Source organism: Myotis nattereri (assembly GCF_964212035.1).
Source record: "Myotis nattereri genome assembly, chromosome: 4".
NCBI classification, from domain to species: domain Eukaryota; kingdom Metazoa; phylum Chordata; class Mammalia; order Chiroptera; family Vespertilionidae; genus Myotis; species Myotis nattereri.
Window position 1 is genome coordinate 88,297,367 of NC_138079.1, and position 18,155 is coordinate 88,315,521.

General features: G+C 43.7%; 1 protein-coding gene across 1 annotated transcript in view; it reads left to right on the plus strand.

Annotated features, from left to right (window-relative positions):
• TMC7 (transmembrane channel like 7) overlaps positions 1-18,155 on the plus strand; it is a 53,595-nt gene that overhangs the window by 12,645 nt on the left and 22,795 nt on the right. Inside the window, exons 2-6 of the mRNA XM_081089920.1 lie at positions 4,436-4,679; positions 5,818-5,966; positions 8,005-8,172; positions 11,145-11,227; positions 16,083-16,228. Of these exons, the coding sequence (XP_080946046.1) occupies positions 4,436-4,679; positions 5,818-5,966; positions 8,005-8,172; positions 11,145-11,227; positions 16,083-16,228 (790 nt within the window). The remainder of the gene's footprint in view (positions 1-4,435; positions 4,680-5,817; positions 5,967-8,004; positions 8,173-11,144; positions 11,228-16,082; positions 16,229-18,155) is intronic.

Genomic DNA, 18,155 nt, shown 5'->3' on the forward strand with positions numbered 1-18,155 from the left:
CAAAGGTATGGTTGTGATTTTTTTAATGTTATTTGAAGATCGAGAACTTCCCAGGAATGTCTGAAAAGGAAAGAATCATTCCTCTTCAATGATGGCCATTTTGAAAATAATCGTTTTCCACCAGGAACGGTCATGATGAAATGTAAATAAGATGTATCTTTCCTGTGGAACGTTTGCAAGAACAATCAAGTCATTAATCGGTATGGCTTTGTAGTGATTAAGAAAAACTTTCAAATCCATGGCCCATTGAATCATTTCATGGTGAAGACCCCAGCTTTGGCATCTGACAAACCTGTGATTGGGGCCTAGTTCCAATGTTAACAGCTGTGTGAATGGGAAAGGCCACGTGACCTCTCTGAGCCTCAGTTTCTTCATCTGCAAAATGGGATCATTCTACTCAAAGGGTAGTTCAGAGTATTAAGTGTGGAGACACGTATTGAGTATCGCGAATAGCCTATTACAGTAAGTGCTCAGTGTATCCTAGGCTGTAACTCTGTCCTCACGATCATGCCTATGAGGTCCATGGGGTCACACCCCCAGTTCCGGAGATGAGAAACATGATTCAGAGACGCTCATTTTCTTGGCTGGGTTGGCCTGGCTACTGGCTGACAAGCCAGCTCCGGCTCCAGCTCCAGTGCTCGGTCCCTGACCCCACAGCTGCTGAATAGTCAGCCGGTCGGTGCTGCTCCATATTCAAAGGCCTTTGTTTGTGGTTCATAACAGCTCTTTGTTGCTGTCCAGAGGGAGGAGTAGCCTCCAGCCTGGACTTGGACCCTGTCGCCTCTAGGACCCACCTGCCACGCTCCTGATTGGCTTTAGGAGGCCACCAGTACTAACTGGAAGTGTGACAGATCCCAGGGTGTGCTGGGCAGGGAAGTGGGAGGTTGAGGGAGACTGGCAGGCTTGCACTTGGTGACTGGCCGGGCTCCAGACACGTGGCTGTGTGTCATCTGCAGTGGGACAGCTGCTCCCTTGTGTCTCACAGGCCCATCAGAGAGGCGAAGATTACAGCTCTGCCCCGTCAGACTCCCACTCAGAGCGAGGCCTTGGCTGTACCCCCCTCCCACCACCCCTTCTCCCTCGCAGCACTCCCTCGGTCCCTTGTCCTGTTATCTACATGGACATTTATGGAGTCTACTGCATGCTGGGCACTGGACTGGGCGCTTCTATCTATATGATCACCTTTAACCTTTAATGCTTATAAGTGGGCCCTCTCTTTAGCTTTGCAGCCTCCAAAGTGATCCTTTTATTATTATTATTATTATTGTTATTGTTGTTGACTTCAGAGAGGAAGGGAGAGGGAGAGAGAGATAGAAACATTAATGATGAGAGAGAAGCATTGATTGGCTGCCTCCTGCACGCCTACTGGGGATGGAGCCCACAACCCGGGCATGTGCCCTTGATTGGAATCGAACCTGGGACCCTTCAGTCTGTAGGCCGACACTCTAGCCACTGAGCCAAACTGGCTAGGGCCCAAAGTGATCCTTTAAAATTAGTCAGATTATGACACACTTCTACCCAGAGCCCTCAGTGGCTTCCCGTCTGTCACATTCAAGGATCGCAGCATGACTTGGTTTGGCCCCACCACCTCTCTGACCCCCCGCTTTTCCCATCTCCCTGTCCCAGTTACCTGTTGTTGCTAATAAACTGCTCCAAACATGAGGACTAAAGCCATTTTATTGTTCCTGCTGATGTTATGCACCAGGAAATCAGCAGAGTGTGGCTGCTCTGCTGCGTGTCAAGTCTGCTGGGGCTGAGTCCTGGTGGCCTCTTCACACCCATGGCGGTGCCTGGCGAGGAGGACGCGGGGGACTGGGGACCGGTTGTCATAGCCCGCGGGGGTCCTCAGCCTTGCACCTGGGTTTCCTCCTCTGAGTCTGGAGCCTCCTCCTTCCCATGTGGTTGTCCCAGCAGCTTAGCCTGACTGCTTACACAGCAGCGCCAGGCTCACCGGAGGGCAGAAGTGGAAGCTTCAGACTCCTTTAAGGCTTGGGTCCGCAACTGGTAGAGGATCACTTCTATTGCATCCTTTGGTTAAGTCACAGATTCAGCCCAGATTCAAGAGTTGGGGGCAGTGAAGGGCTGGCGTGGCTCCTCGGGGCCACCAATGAAACTTTAGTTCTGTTCATGTACTTTTTCATTTACTTACTTTTCTGCAGCCAAACAGGCCTCTCTGCTCTTCTTCAAACATACCATGCACATCCCTGCCCCAGGGCCTTTGCACTTGCTGTTCTCTTCTTCCGGGATGCTCTTCCCCAAATACCCACCTACTTCACACCCTCCCTCCATTCAGCCTCAGCTGAAATGCCACCTTAATAGAGAGACCATACCTGACCCCATCTTATCAAAACAGTGCACCTCTGCCCCTAACCCCCTCTGGTTTTCTTCCACGTATCACCTCCTGGCTTAATATGTATTGCCTACTTATTGTCTGATTCCCCCTGCCCCCACCTCAGAATATAAGTGTCACATGAATAGGGCTTTGTTCTCTGTGGTAGCTCTAGCTCCAGATTTGACACATGGTAGATATATTTGTTGACTGAGTGTGTATTAAAGTTGAATGAATGTGTATTAAAGTTTGAAGCTCAGAGAGGTTAAGTAGCTTTCCCAAAGACACACAGCTATAATTGACAGAGCCAGGATTCAAACCCAAGCAATTTAGCATCTAACATTGAGCCATACTAGTAGAAGCTTTGCTGCATGTAGGGTCAATTACTTAGTTAATTATGGCTGCTTCATGTTTTTCTCTCCCTGTGTCTTGCCTTCTCCACTCACAGTGGTCTTCCCACAATTAAAATCGGATCAGGCGTAAAACCCATCTTGAAGGTGGTGTCTCTCACCTTTAACAGGAAAATTTCCCTTCTTAGACCACTGCACCAGACACAGCAAAGCTCGACCTCCAGCCGTGGCCTGATGTAGTTGAGCAAACATAGATTTTTGAGCCAGGCAGACCTGGTTCTGTTTCCAGCACCCCTACTCACAGGCTCTCTAAACAGGTGATCTAGGAATACCATCCCTCATCTATCAACCCAGTAGGTATTTATGAACTCCTCCTCTGAGCCAAGGGTGGTGCTAGGTCCTGGGTCCACTGGGGGAGACAGACATACTCACACAGTCACCCAAATAAATAGGTCCCCAGTGTGGAAAGATGTGTAACAGGGCACCTGTGATAGTGCAGTGGAGTGGACAGTGTCCTGAGGAACTGACACTTGAGTAGGAGCTAAGAGGTTAAAGAGGTGGGCAGGTTCTTTCTAGGCAGAGGGAACAGCATATGCAAAGACTCTGAGGAGGAGGAAACACATTTTGGTATTAGAATGACCTTTAAAAATGTGTGGTTGGAGGGCAAAGAGCCTGAGGAGCTGGAGAGGCAGGCAGGAGTCAGATCATGCAGGACTTTGCATAGGCAAGGGGCTGGGGAACCCGTCAATGACTTTATTTTCTCACCTGTAACATGGGGATAATAATAAACCCATCCCCAGTGCTTGGAGTGTCTGTGGTCTGCTGGGCATCGGCTGGCTGTAGGCCGGTCTGGGTTGTCTCAGCAGGGCGATCATCCGTGATCCACATCCTCTCATCCTCTAGCACAGTGGTTCTCAACCTGTGGGTCGCGACCCCTTTGGTGGTCAAACGACGCTTTCACAGGGGTCGCCTAAGACCATCCCGCATATCAGATATTTACATTACGATTCATAACAGTGGCAACATTACAGTTATGAAGTAGCCACGAAAATAATTTTATGGTTGGGTCACAACATGAGGAACTGTATTTAAAGGGCCAGAAGGTTGAGAACCACTGCAGTCTAGCAGGTTAGCTCAGCTGGTTCACTTGGCAGTAGCTGGGGTCCAGAGAGCAGCAGAAGTTTGCAAGCTTAGAACTGGACTGCATCGTCTCCACTGCATACTCTTGGTCCAAGCAGATCATAGGGCCAGCCCCGATCCCATGAGTGTGTGTGAAGCTAACATACTGTAAACATTATTGTTAGGAATTGTTCTGTAAACATTATTGTTATTACTCTGCAAGGCACTTTACCCTTTTCATGTTTTATTCCATACGTCATTCTGCCCTACACTGTCAGGATAATTGGGGCAAATGTACTAGCCCCATTTGACCAATGAACAACAGAGATTTAGATAACTGCCCAAGGTCACCCATTTAGTTAGTGGTCACAGCCAAACTCTAGCATTCAGATGTCATGTAACCTAAAGCATATTTACAAACACGTCTGTGGAAAGGGAACCCGTTTGCAGATGATTTCATTGTCCTGAGCACCATCCTGGTAAATAAACGAATTAAGATACAAACGCTTTGGTCGGGGGCCCAGGCTAGTGGCTGCCTGCAGGGTTTCGTTACGGTCTCTGAGGGCCAAGTCTCCCACACAACTTTGGTTTGTTGGCTCACTGGAAGTGAGTGATGCTTTTCTTCTTTCCTACCCAGAGAGCCTCTCTTTGGACTCCAGTTTCTTTTCTTCTCCACCTGTGAATTTCCTCCAAGAATTGCCAAGCTACCGGTCCATTGCACGCAGGAGGACCAACATCCCCTCCCGAGACAAGCAAAGTGGCACTTTGTTGAAGCCGACAGACTCTTACAGCTCCCAACTGGAGGAAGGAATCGCTGAAAACCTCAATAGCCAATCCATTCGAAAGTATGCACTGAACATCTCTGAGAAGCGGAGACTAAGGTTCGTTCGGTAGCCGCCTGGAAGGCATCTGATGTAGGTTTTGGGGCAGATGTGCGTTTTGTGCATGGCATGCATTTATTTCCTCAAGAGCTCACATAATCAAAACTATTACTTAGGGTAAGCTAAGCTGCTGTGACAAAGATACCCAAACATGTCAAAGGTCAGCCTTTTAGAAATCTATTTCTTGCTCACATAAAAGTCCTGGGTCAGGTCAATGGAGGACTTTGCAGTCATTTAGGGACCAGGTTCTTTCCATCTTGTAGCTCTGCAGCCCTCCCAAAGCTGAACTATTATCTGCATCTAGCCAATGTAAAGGGAGAGAGTATGGAGTATGTGTGCACCAGTTAGCTGTGCTGCGTAGTAAGTCACCCCACAACTTTGTAGCTTAAAACAACAGTTTCTCAAGTCTACAAGTTGGCGCTGGGCAATTCTTCTAGTTCCATTTGGGCTCACTATGTACCTGTGGCCAGCTGTGGTCAGAGAGGCGGCTCTGCTCATCCAGGCTCAGGCTCCGCTGGCTGTAGGCTGGTCTGGAATGGTCTCATCCTGCAGCAGGTTTGTATGGCAGCAGCTGGTATCCAAGAGAAGAGCAGAACCCTGCAAGTCTTCTGGGAGCCGGTGCTTAGAGCTGGCACAGCATCACTTCTGCTGCATTCTGTGGTCTGCACAGATCACAAGGCCAGCCCAGAATATAATGTTTTTGAGATTCATCCATGTTGTAGCATGCATCAGTACTTCCTTCTTTTTTTATGGCTAAATAATATTCCATTGTGTAGATATATAGCTCATTTTGTTTATATATTCATCTGTTGACAGACATTTGGTTTGTTTCCGCCTTTTGACTATTGTGAATAGTGCTGCTGTGAACATTCGGGTACAAGCTTTGGTTTGAGACCCTGCTTTCCGTCCTTTTGGGATATCTACCTAGGAGTAGAATTACTGGGTCAAATGTTAATTCTAGGTTTAACTTTTCAAGGAATGGCCACTCTGCTCTCCCTAGTGGCCACACCATTTTACATTCCCACCAGCAATGTCTGAGGGCTCCAGGGTTTCCACATCCTCTCTGCTGGGGTTTTATATGATGCTGAGGCTTGTCAGGGGTGCCATAGTCATTGTCACGCTTGTTTTTTTAACGCAGGGACATTCAGGAGACCCAAATGAAGTATTTATCTGAGTGGGACCAGTGGAAACGGTATAGCAGCAAGTCTTGGAAGAGGTTCCTAGAGAAAGCTCGTGAGATGACGACCCACCTGGAGCTGTGGCGGGACGACATTCGCAGCATAGGAGGTACCACACCCCACACTCTGCACCGGCTCTGCCACAATAGTGCCTGGGGGGGGGATTCAGCTTCATTTTCATGGACTTTTAGCTGAAATCTGGCATTTCCTTCCATGATGAATGTGAGCAACACCACCGTTAGGATTAGCAGAACCTGTGTCTTTGTCACCAGGAAAATCACAGATAGTTTCCTATTCCTTCCAGTTGTAGTTATCTTGGGAAACCACTTATGCTCATCCCTACTGTGAAATTATAGCAGTTTTCAGATCTACCAATAGATCTGATTATTTAATGTGCCAATGGAGATGTCCATGTGTTATCCCATCACAAGTTTGGTTTTGTTTGTATTTTGTGCATTTAAAACATTATTCTGAGATGAAGTTCATTAGGCTTCTCCATACAGCCACAGATACCCATGACCCTGAGGATACTTATAATCCCTTCTTTCCCATAATAGTGACAGTGGGGTGCAGGATTGCATTAGGCAGCTCGGGCTGTCATGACAAAGTAACACAGATTAGGGAGCTTGGACTACAGACATTCATTTTTTTTATAGTTCTGAGACTGCAAGTTCAAGATCAGGTCACCTCCTCACATGACCTCTTTTTGTGCACACTCCAGGAGAGAGGGTTAAGGAGCGGGAGAAAGAGAAGACTCAAACTGGCGCCTCTTCTTATATGGGCACTAATCCCATCATGAGGGCCTCACCCTCATGACCTCATCGAGTAAAGTTGCTACATACATGATCTCTATATAAAACCAATTGTATTTCTATATACCAGCAACAAACACTTGGAAAATGAATATTTAAAAATGATCCAATTTACAGTAGCATAAAAAAATCATTGACTACCTAGGAATATAGATATATGTAAAGAAAGATATGAATTATTCTGCACATAAAAATGTACAACATTAAAATTAAAGAACCTTGCCGGAACCGGTTTGGCTCAGTGGATAGAGCGTCGGCCTGCGGACTGAAAGGTCCCAGGTTCGATTCCGGTCAAGGGCATGTACCTGGGTTGCGGGCACATCCCCAGTAGGAGATGTGCAGGAGGCAGCTGATCGATGTTTCTCTCTCATCGATGTTTCTAACTCTCTATCTCTCTCCCTTTCTCTCTGTAAAAAATCAATAAAATATATTTTAAAAAAAAAATAAAATTAAAGAACCTAAATATCTCATGTTCATGGATCAGAGATTCAATATTATAAACAAGTCACTTGTCTTCAAATTGACCCATGCATATTCCATGTAATCCTAATCAGAATCTCAGCAGATTTTGTGTATATGTGTGTATATGTATTCATGTGAAAATTAACACACTGGTTCTAAAATTTATATAGGAATACAAAGGATCAAGCAGACCTGAGGAAGAATAAAGCTGAGACTTACAGCACTATATGTCAAGTATTATTATACTTATCTAAAATAATTAACCTGGTATTGGTGCAAGGATAGAGAAATAGACCAATAGAATACAATAGAGAATTCAGAAATGGCTTCATACATTACGGACAATTACTGAAGCACTACTGCAATTCATTGGGGGAAAGTTTAGTCTTTCAATAAATGGTGCAGAAATGAACTAGATTTTTATGTGAGAAAAGAAAACTATTGAGTCCTCCCGTACAGCCCTGACTGGTTTGGCTCAGTGGATAGAGCGTCAGCCTGCGGACTGAAAGGTCCCAGGTTCGATTCTGGTCAAGGGCATGTACCTTGGTTGCGGGCACATCCCCAGTAGGGGGTGTGCAGGAGGCAGCTGATTGATGTTTCTCTCTCATTGATACTTCTAACTCTCTATCCCTCTCCCTTCCTCTCTGTAAAAAAATCAATAAAATATATTTTAAAAAAAAGATTGAATGTACATTTATAAGTCAAAGTTTAAACCATTAGAAGTAGAACCTTAACGCCAACAGTAGAAAAAATAAAATGTTTCTTTCTCCATCCCCTCCACCAGGATTCCTCCATCTTCAGCCCAGTGTGGCTGATTAAATCTACAGTGGGCAGTGGGTCAGTACTCCTGCTCAATGATTTCTTTTTTTCCAGGGAAATTTGGCACTGGGATTCAGTCCTATTTCTCCTTCTTGCGATTTCTGGTGTTGCTGAATTTGGTGATATTTCTGATCATCTTTATGTTGGTTTTGCTCCCAATATTGCTCACCGAATACAAGATCACCAACAGCAGCTTCGTGCTCATCCCAGCCAAAGACTCGGGTGAGTTCACGGCCTGGTTTTCCCTAGAGTGTTGTCTGGTTACAATGCCTGCTTCTTTAGAAATCTTTATATTCTTAATCTTGGTTACCGTAGTCAAGATGGGCCAGGTTATGCCACAGAAACAAATGACCCTGTGACTCTCTGCACCTGATATCCACAAAGGTTTCTTTCTTGCTCACAGTACATGTCCACCACTGTTTGGTGGGGGCTTTTTTCTGTGTTGTCTTCATGCTGGAGCCATGACAGATGTGCTGACTCCTAAAGCGTCTGCCTGATGATGACACATGCCATTTCTGCCAAATCTCATTAGCCAAAGCGAGTCGCTCAGCCACTCCTGAGTTCATCAAGGCATGTGGGAGGAGAATCGCAGGGTTGGAAAGTGGAATATTTAGCAAGTAATTAAGGCTTAATACAATTAAGGCCTTCGTCTCTGACAATGGCGATGCTCGGGGCTACCATTTATTAAACGCCAATCATGTGCCACTGGCAAGTGCTGGACCTGTGTGGGCTGTTTTTTTGAATTCTTAACGTAGGTCAGATCTCTGGGCACTTTGTTTATTCAAATGGGGCGAGTTTCAGTCATTCTGCAGACATCTGATTAGGTTCTGTGACCAGGTTTTGTGCTGGGGCTGGAATTGGAGCCTCATGCTTCTCAGATCATAGAACTCCTTTCCCTAGAAGAACCCTCCTCTAGAATCACTTCTGTGGCCCTAAACTTTCCTCCTCCTCATGTTTGTTTCTATCTTAATTCTATTACACTTCGAAATAAAAGGAGGATAATGTGGAAACCCAGACTTAGTTCAGGGCTGTGGCACCCATATTGAGTGCCTACTGTATGCCAACACTACACTCTCATTTTCACAGAAGTCCATTTTACAGATAAATATTACTGCTGCTTTGTGAGAACCCTGGGCTCCATTTCAAGGCCTTGCTCTGCTAGCTGATTAGACTTTCTCAGCCTCAGTTTCCTTATCCATACAAATGCTGGTGATAATTTAAATAATGAGGTGATTACTTTCATTATTCATATAACACCTCACTATTTAATACTTTGCTCATTAAAAATAATAAATACTTATTTAAATTAGAAATAATTGAAAGCAATAATACAAATTCTATATTACTTAAAAGAAAATAAAAACGTTTAAATAATTAAGCAATACTCGTAATTTAAAAGTGAGTATTAAATAAGATAGTACAATGCTCAGCACCTTCCTTCCTTTCTTCATTCCTTTCAACAAGTGTTTACTGAGCACCTACTGTGTGCTGGGCCCTGAGCCTGGCACTGAGGCTACAACAGGGAACATCACACCTGCATCCACAGGGTTCATACATTCCAGCAGAAGGTGGGCTTTGAGGAGTGAACCACACGAAGTATAGAAGGTGTGAATTGGGCCATGGGAGAGGAAAGGGATAAAGTCCTGAGAAGTTGGACACCAGGACACTGGAGGCCGAGGGGCCCCAAAGCCCTCTGTGAAGGCAGGGACGTTTAAGCCGAGTCCAGGAGGGTGAGGAGAGGGCAGCTGTGGAGGAGCTCAGGGAAGCACCTTCATGCAGAGGAGCAGCATCTGCGAAGGTCCAGGGCTGGCAAGTAACTTGGCGTATTAGAGAAATGAGACGCCTGGCATGGCTTTTCCCATAAAAGGCCAGGTAGTCAATATTCTGGGCTTTGCAGGTCATACAGTCTCAGTTGCCACTATTCAACATTGCCACTGTGGCACAAACGTGGCCACAGACAGATCCATGAATGGGCGTGGCTGTGGTCCCATAACTCCGTATTAACAAAAACAAGGCAGCTGGCCAGGTGTGGCCCATGGGCCATCGTTTGCCGCCCTCTAGGCTGGAGGACAGTGAGTGAGGAGCAGAATGGCAGGCATCTCATTCCATCTTCCTGACTCCCCTCCAAATAGAATGACTGTCTCCTTCGTCTGCATATAATACCGTATTCATGCAACCACTTGAGTACCTTCTGTAAATGTAACTGCTGCTTGTCTTTCTTTCTCCTTAATGGGGAGTTTTACACGGGCAGGAACTGCTGCTCACTCATCATTTTATCGCCAACATCCAAGTGATTAAGAAATGTTTGTTGAATGAATAAATGAACATATGCATGTTAGAATTATAAGATGACAGCGCTGAATTTGGCTTTGAAGAGACTGCTTCAACTCTCTTATTTTAACACAGGGGAAACTAAGACCCAGAAAAGGGGTGATAAATTGGTTTATTTCCCCCAATTTGTCACTCCCCTGTAATTGTGACTTTGCAGGACCTCTCACTGTGGACAGAGAATACTTTGTGTTCCATTGATATTATACTTGACCATGTGGCTTGTTTTGTCTATTGGAATGATAGCTTGAAATGGCTTTGTGTGGCTTGCCTTATGAGACAAACCATGAGGAGAGCCATTTACTCTTCATCCTGGGCCCCAGAATGGAGTCATGGGGAGCAGTCCTGAGCCCAAGTGGAAGCCTAGAGTCCATCCTGGCTTAGCCTAAATCAGCTGAATTAACCCCAACTGCAGATCCATGAATGAGAAAATAAATGGTTGGTATGTGAAGTCACTGAAACTTTGAGATTATTTGTTACACAATAATAGCTGACTGATACAGAGGAATGAATTAATTCAAGGATAAGGTAGTGTCATTAAAATTATTATTCAAATATTTCTTGGTTAATTAAACATATGTAAATATATATATTTTTCAAATAAAACTGCATGTTTATTCCCATATACACAGAGATCTGTTAGAATTGGATGTTGTTAAAATGGAATAACTATTTTATCATTCACAAATGGGGTTTGGTTTGCAAATAGAAAGTCACACACACATCCCTACACAAATATACCAATATATAATGACATCTAAATGTGTATATATATCCGTATGTGCGTATCTCTACAAAGGGTGATAGACAAGTTATAGAGACTGTAAAGCTATTTCCACTGACCTTGTTTTGTTTTGTTTTTATAGATATTCAATGCACAGTATATCCAATAAGTAGTTCTGGACTCATCTATTTTTACAGTTATATCATAGACTTGCTCTCTGGCACTGTAAGTATTTAACATAATTCTGTATTTCAGCCCTTAAGATCCTGAAAATAGGTTAATTTAAACATCAGTTTCCTGAATGTCGTCAGTGTTGGCACAAGTACCAATAAAAGGAACAGGATTTGCAGTGATCTCATCTACAAGGATAATGTTCACCCACCCCCTCCTAGAATATGCAGGAACTGTGCTTTGTCACTGTCAGCCATTGTCCTTTTCCTAGCCTCTGCCACCTTCAGATTGAACGGCAACAAAATACTGAGTTCCTCCACAGAATAGTCAGTGAAAATAAACCCAGGCAGAATTACTTAATTTCTCTGACATTGAAAACCTATAAGATTTGGGTGTTCTAGATCACCTGGATGAAAGCTGTGGCTCTTCTCTGCAGACATTACGCACACAGACGTGCGTGTTGCACAAGTGCACACACATGCCCAGACGTGTGTGCCTACATACACATTTCCTGATCCCAGGTTAACACACCCTTCTCTAAAGTGTAATTAATCTCATCCTTCTTATAGTAGTTTCAAAAGGGCTTTTTAACATTCCTCTAAAATGTGGTATTTTGTGAGCTTTCATTTTTTGTGTGTGGGTGTGAGCTATGTAAAGTGGCCATCTGCCCTCTAGATCAGGGTTTCTCAACTCAGCGCTGTTGACATCTCAGGCCCAATAATTCTTTGCCCCTGGGGCCTGTCCTGTGCACCCTAGGGTGTTAGCAGCATCCCTGGTCCCCACCCACTAGATGCCAGTAGCAGTTCCACAAGTTGTGACAACCAAAAATGTCTCCAGACACTGCTAAATATTTCCTGGGGGACAAATTGCCCCTCATTAAGAACCACTTTGTTCGATATTTATAAAAATACATTTCTGGAAGTTATTGGTATTAAAATACTGCATTGAACTTCCACTTTTTGGAATAGATAAATAGAAAGTATTGAATTTGTCCATTGTGTTTAATTCTGAAAAAGTGCTTTTTACGTCTCTGATGTATTTCTCAAAATAGCTGAGAGGAATTATCAGGTGGGTATTGAAATGTCCACTGTGCAAGGAGAAAAGAAGTTCAGTGATTCACCCAAGTTCACCCAGCTAGTGAAAGCAAAGTAGGATCAAATCCCAGAACTGCTGTTAACCCCATTTCTTTAGATTACATCCCAAAAGAGAAATCTGTAGATTTCCACACATCATAATCTTCTTCCTTATAGGAAATTGGTTTTTAAATCCTTGCTTGAAGATATGATTTTATTGGTTTTGAGAGAAGAGAGAGAGAGAGAGAGAGAGAGAGAGAGAGAGAGAATGTGAGTAAGAACTATCAATTGCTTGTCTCCTGTATGCACCCTGACCTGGATTTAAACCTGCAACCCTTTTTTTGGTGTACGGATGTCGCTCCAACCAACTGAGCCACCTGGCCAGGGCCTTTTAGGAAATATTCTATAGGAAACTTAGATGCACCTGATTACCAGTGTTCAATAAAGTATGCATGGCAAAGAACAGGCATGTCCAAAAGCATATTCTACAGTGATAAGAATGTTCTGGCACTGTGCTGTAAACTCTGATAGCCAGTAACTCTTGAGCACTTGAGATGTGGCTAGTGTGACCAAGAGACTGAATTTTAATTTTATTAAAAATTTAAGTTTAAATTGCCCCTAGAGCTAGAGAGATCCAAGAGTGGTTTGTCTTTGTTGGAAACAGTTAAGCCAAGCTCATTATAAAATCAGACAAATTATTTTCCTGGCCCATGAACCTTTACCCCGTAATGTTACATAATTTTGGGGGAGGATTAATGATAACCCTGATATCAACCCCAGGGAAATATAAACAGGTTTCATGCCGTTGGGCAAGTTTTTCCGGCCTGTGTGCGCTGCCTTGGGAGAGTTATTAAGAACACGGAGTCTTCTGTTTCTACATTTTTTTTTCTGTTAAAAATTTTACTTACGATAAGAATACATGGTTGTCATAAAGAACAGAATTTATAGAGTAAAGTGTGACAGGACCCCTCCTGCAGGTCACCGAACCTTGAACACCGTGGTTCATAGCCTTCTTGCCTTTTCTCGGGCACTAACAAGGTCTTGCTTACTATTTAGAGTATGGATTTTCCACAGTCTAGCCAGGCCCCTGCCACCGGACATTCAGGTTGCCTCCTTTTTCCTTCTTTATAAACAGTGCCGTGGTGAACACCTCTGGTTACCTATACTGCTGCTTTTGTGTATGTCCTCTTCTCACTCTCCTGGAATCTCCTTGCCACCCAACGAGGAAGTTGAGCTGGTCAGTTATTCTTTCCATAAGAAGTCAGGGACTGTTCTGTGCTATAGTTTCAGAGGTCACTTTATTATTATTGTTTTTTTTGTTCATATCTTTATTGAGGTGTACTTTACCTATCATACAGTTCACCTGTTGAAAGTGTTCAATTCAGTGGTTGTTAGTGTATTCACTGAGTTAGGCAGTCATTGCTACAATAAATGTTAGAATATTTCATCACCTAAAAAAGAAATTTCATACCCTTTGGCTATCACTTCCCACTCCCTGTTATTAGACCTAAGCAATCGTTAATCTATTTTATTAATGATTTATGTCTCTATGAAATACTTATTTTGGACATTTCATATGAATGGAATCATATGTGGTCTTTTGTCTCTGGTTTCTTTCACATGACATGTTTTTAAGGTTCATCTATGTTGTAGCAGCTATCAGTTTTTCATCCCTTGTTATGGCCAAATAAGATTCCATTGTATGGAAATATCATATTTTGTTTATTCATTCATGATGGACATTGGGGTTGTTTCCACCTTTTGGCTATTGTGAATAATGCTGCGATGAACATTCATGTGTGAGTTTCTGTGTGGAGATATGTTTTCACTTCTTTGGGAGAATATACTTAAGCGTGGAATCACTGGGTCCCATGGTCACCCTATCTTTAACTTTTTGAGGAAATGCCAGACTTTTCCAAAGTGGCTGCACCATTTTATATTCTCACCAGCACTGTATGAGTGTTCTGATGTCCAACCCTTGTCAACACTTGCTATTACCTGACTTTTTATATAGCCACCCTGGTTTGTGTGAAGTGTAATGACTTTGTGTTTATTTATTTTTTTATTAAACTTTCAGAGAGAGAAAGGAAGGGAGAGAGAGAAACATCAATTTGTTGTTCCACTTATTTATATTTTCGTTGGTTGATTCTTATATGCACCTTGACCTGGGACCAAAACCGAATCTTTTGGTGAATGGGATGATGCTCCAACCAATTGAGCCACCGAGGCAGGACCTCTTTCCATGTTTTATTGGATTATATATCTTTTTATTGTTGAGTTATAAGAGTTCTTTATATATTCTAGATACAAATACCTTATCAAATATGTAGTTTACAAGTATTTTTTCCTATTCTCTGAATTGTCTTTTCACTTTCTTGATAGTGTCCTTTGAAACACAAAAGTTTAAATTCTGATAAAGTCCAATTTATTTTTTTCATTATTGCTCTTCTTTCTTTTGGTGTCATAGCTAAGAATCCATTGCCAAATCCAAGGTCATGAAGATTTAGCCCTCTATTTTTTAAAATATTTTTTATTGATTTCAGAGAGGAAGGGAGAGGGAGAGAGAGATAGAAACATCCATGGTGAGAGAATCATTGATCGGCTGCCTCCTGCACATGCTCTACTTGGGACTGAGCCCGCAACCTGGGCATGTGTCCTGACCAGGAATTGAACCGTGACCTCCTGGTTTCATACTTCAACGCTCAACCATGGAGCCACACTGGCTGGGCTAGCCCTCTATTTTTTTCTCGTAAGAGTTTTATAGTTTTTTTTTTTTAATATATTCCATTGATTTTCTACAGAGAGGAAGGGAGAGAGACAGAGAGTCAGAAACATCGATGAGAGAGAAACATCGACCAGCCGCCTCCTGCACATCCCCCACCGGGGATGTGCCCGCAACCCAGGTACATGCCCTTGACCGGAACCGAACCCGGGACCCTTCAGTCCGCAGACCGACGCTCTATCCACTGAGCCAAACCGGCCTCGGCAGAGTTTTATAGTTTTGACTCTTCCATTTAGGTCTTTTATCCATTTGAAGTTAGCTTTTATATATGGTTTATATATATTTTCTTGCATGTGTTTATTCAGTTGTCTCAGCATCATTTCTTGACAAGACTCTTCTTTTCCCATATCAAAAACCAATGTACCATAAATGTATAGGCTTAATTTTGAATTCAATTCTTTTTCATTGATTTATATTCTATTCTTATGTTACTACCCCACTGTCTTGATTACTGTTGTTTTTGCAACAAATTTTGAAATTGGAATGTGTGAGTCCTCCAACTTTGTTCTTCTTTTTTTTTTTCTTCTTCAATATTGTTTTGGCTATTCTGGATCCCTTTCAATTCTATATGAACTTTAGGATTAGTTTGTAATTTTCTGCAAAGAAGCCATCTGGGATTCTGATAGGGATGTGTTGAATTTATAGATCAATTGGGGCGTATTACCATGGATTTCCTGATCCATAAACATGGGATGTTTTTCCATTAATTTAGATCTTCTTTAATTTTTAAACAATGTTTTATAGCTTTAAGAATATACATTTCCAGTGTTAAATCTATTCTTAAGTTTTTTGTTTTTTTGCTATTACTGCACATGGAATTGTTGGGGTTTTTTTTAATTTCATATTTGGATCCCAGACCTGTGTATTTTTAATGCTCAGGATTTATCCATGCTCTATTCCCCAAACATTAAGCAACCCTGATATCCCTGGGATGGTTTCAGAATCTGGGAATTCAGGGATGAGAAATGACACTGGAATGTGAGTTCTTGAGATAGAGACTGGTTTCTTGCAGTGAACTTACTAGCCTGACCTCATGCCTATGACTTTGTTTTAGGGTTTCTTGGAAGAGACCTGCCTCTTTTATGGACATTACACCATTGACGGGGTGAAATTTCAGAATTTCACCTATGATTTGCCTCTGGCTTATTTGTTAAGCACAATTGCCTACCTGGCCCTGAGCCTTCTTTGGATAGTGAAAAGGTAAAGTTTACCTTATCATTGTGTTCTCTTTGAATTACCCTGATGGCTGGAGTTTATTGGAGGCCACGGACCCTGGGAGGCATTGCCCAGAGGATGAGCAGAGTCCAGGGGTGGGCTTTGCGGGGGAAAGATTTATATGTTCTGGAGACTGGGGATGTGAAGGCAGTGGAGGAGGATTTGAGAGCTGGAGGAGCAGCCTGCAGATCGTCACTCAGTCATTATTGCACACATGTGCCAATGCCATGTCCCCAACCTTATCTTCAGTCTGGTGTGTATATTAACCACGTCTCTCACAGTTTTCAAATGGCAGAAACCCACGTCTGACTAACTGGGGCAAAGGACAGCTGAGTGGCTCAGAGAACCAAGGAAGGGAGGAAAGTAATTACAGGAGGGACAAGGATACAGGTGTGACTTCGAACTATCCCAAAGCAAGAGCTCCTTCATCTCTGATTCTCCTGGTGGCAGTTCCCTTATGTGGCCTCTCTGGGTCACGGGTTCAGAAATCCTTTAAAGAGATTTGTTGACTCTGCTTCATTCAGGTACCCAACCCTGACCCTTCAGCCGTGGCCAGTGGATTAGGATCACAGGAGAACCTGGCATTTCCCCAGTAGACACGTGGTTTAGTATCAATTTACAGGAAAAGAAAAGTGAGGAATATTAATTACTCTATTAACGAATAACTTCCCCCAAAAGTACAATGGCCCAAACACAATGGACGTTGTATACCTTTCTTACATAAAGTTCTGAGTGGGACACAGGCTAGTGTGGTAGACATCTTCTTAGTCACTGTGGGACTCAAGTGGGCCAAAGTTCAGCCATTGTCAGCATTGACGTTCCCGTTGAGAGCTGGAAGGGAGAACAGCCATGGAGGAGTATCCCGTGGGAGGTGTTTATGGGCTAGGCCTGAAGTGATACTCATCACTCACTTTCCATTGACTATCGCTGCAAGGGAGGCTAGGAAATGTTATTCCTGGCTGGGAGCCACTTCCCAGCACTGACACTATACTGTGGAAGGGAAACCACAAATTTCTGATGGACAGCTTTCTGTCTCTGCCCCAAGGGGTTGCTTGGCAGACAGGATCATGATGGGCACCTCTCTTACCCACTTCATTGTCCATGTGAGAGTGTGAACAGTGCTACAAGCCGGGGGGCTGTGAAGCTCCTTATCACAGGCGTAGAAGAGACCAAGATGCTGGGACCGAGTTTCCCTCCATGGAGCCTCAGGTTCACCACGACACCAGCCCCAGAGCCCAGCTGGCCACTCATAACCTGAGGCAGAAGCTCTGAGATGAAAATTGCCTGGTGTGTGTCCATTCCCCAACCCAAATGGGCAGAGTATGGACAAGAAGGAGCAGTGGCTCATTTGGAGGGACAGAGAGATTCTTGTAAAGAAATGTTGGTTGACTCCAGTTCTGGCTTTGCTGCTTGGCAATGGTGGCAGGGCAGATCAAGTTTTACAGACCTGCAGTTTAGACGATTTGGAGGAGTCCTCTTTAAGACAAAGGATATGAAAATATCTTTTTTGAAGTATCTATATATATATAAATGGTTAATATGCAAAGTATCTCCTCAGGAGTTCGACTAGGAGACCAGAAGTTTGATCGCTTGCTATGACGTGCAGGTAGTGGCATGGAACGAAGGAAGGCCCCGGCTGGCAGCCGGGAGGCCCCGATTGGCTCTGATCGCCAGCCAGGCCTAGGGACCCTACCCGTGCATGAATTTTGTGCACTGGGCCTCTAGTAAAATATAAAAAGAAACAGGACCAGATGAACACATTGCTAGAGGTGCTTCTAGGGCCTTGGAAGGGGCCCTGAAAAAGAAGTAAGTTTATTAGCCAAATAGTGACTCCATCTCCAGATTTTGCTCAAGCTCCTCATGTCTGGGTCTTGATTGCTCCCTGGGGCAGCCTGGAGGGAGGGCTGGGTGT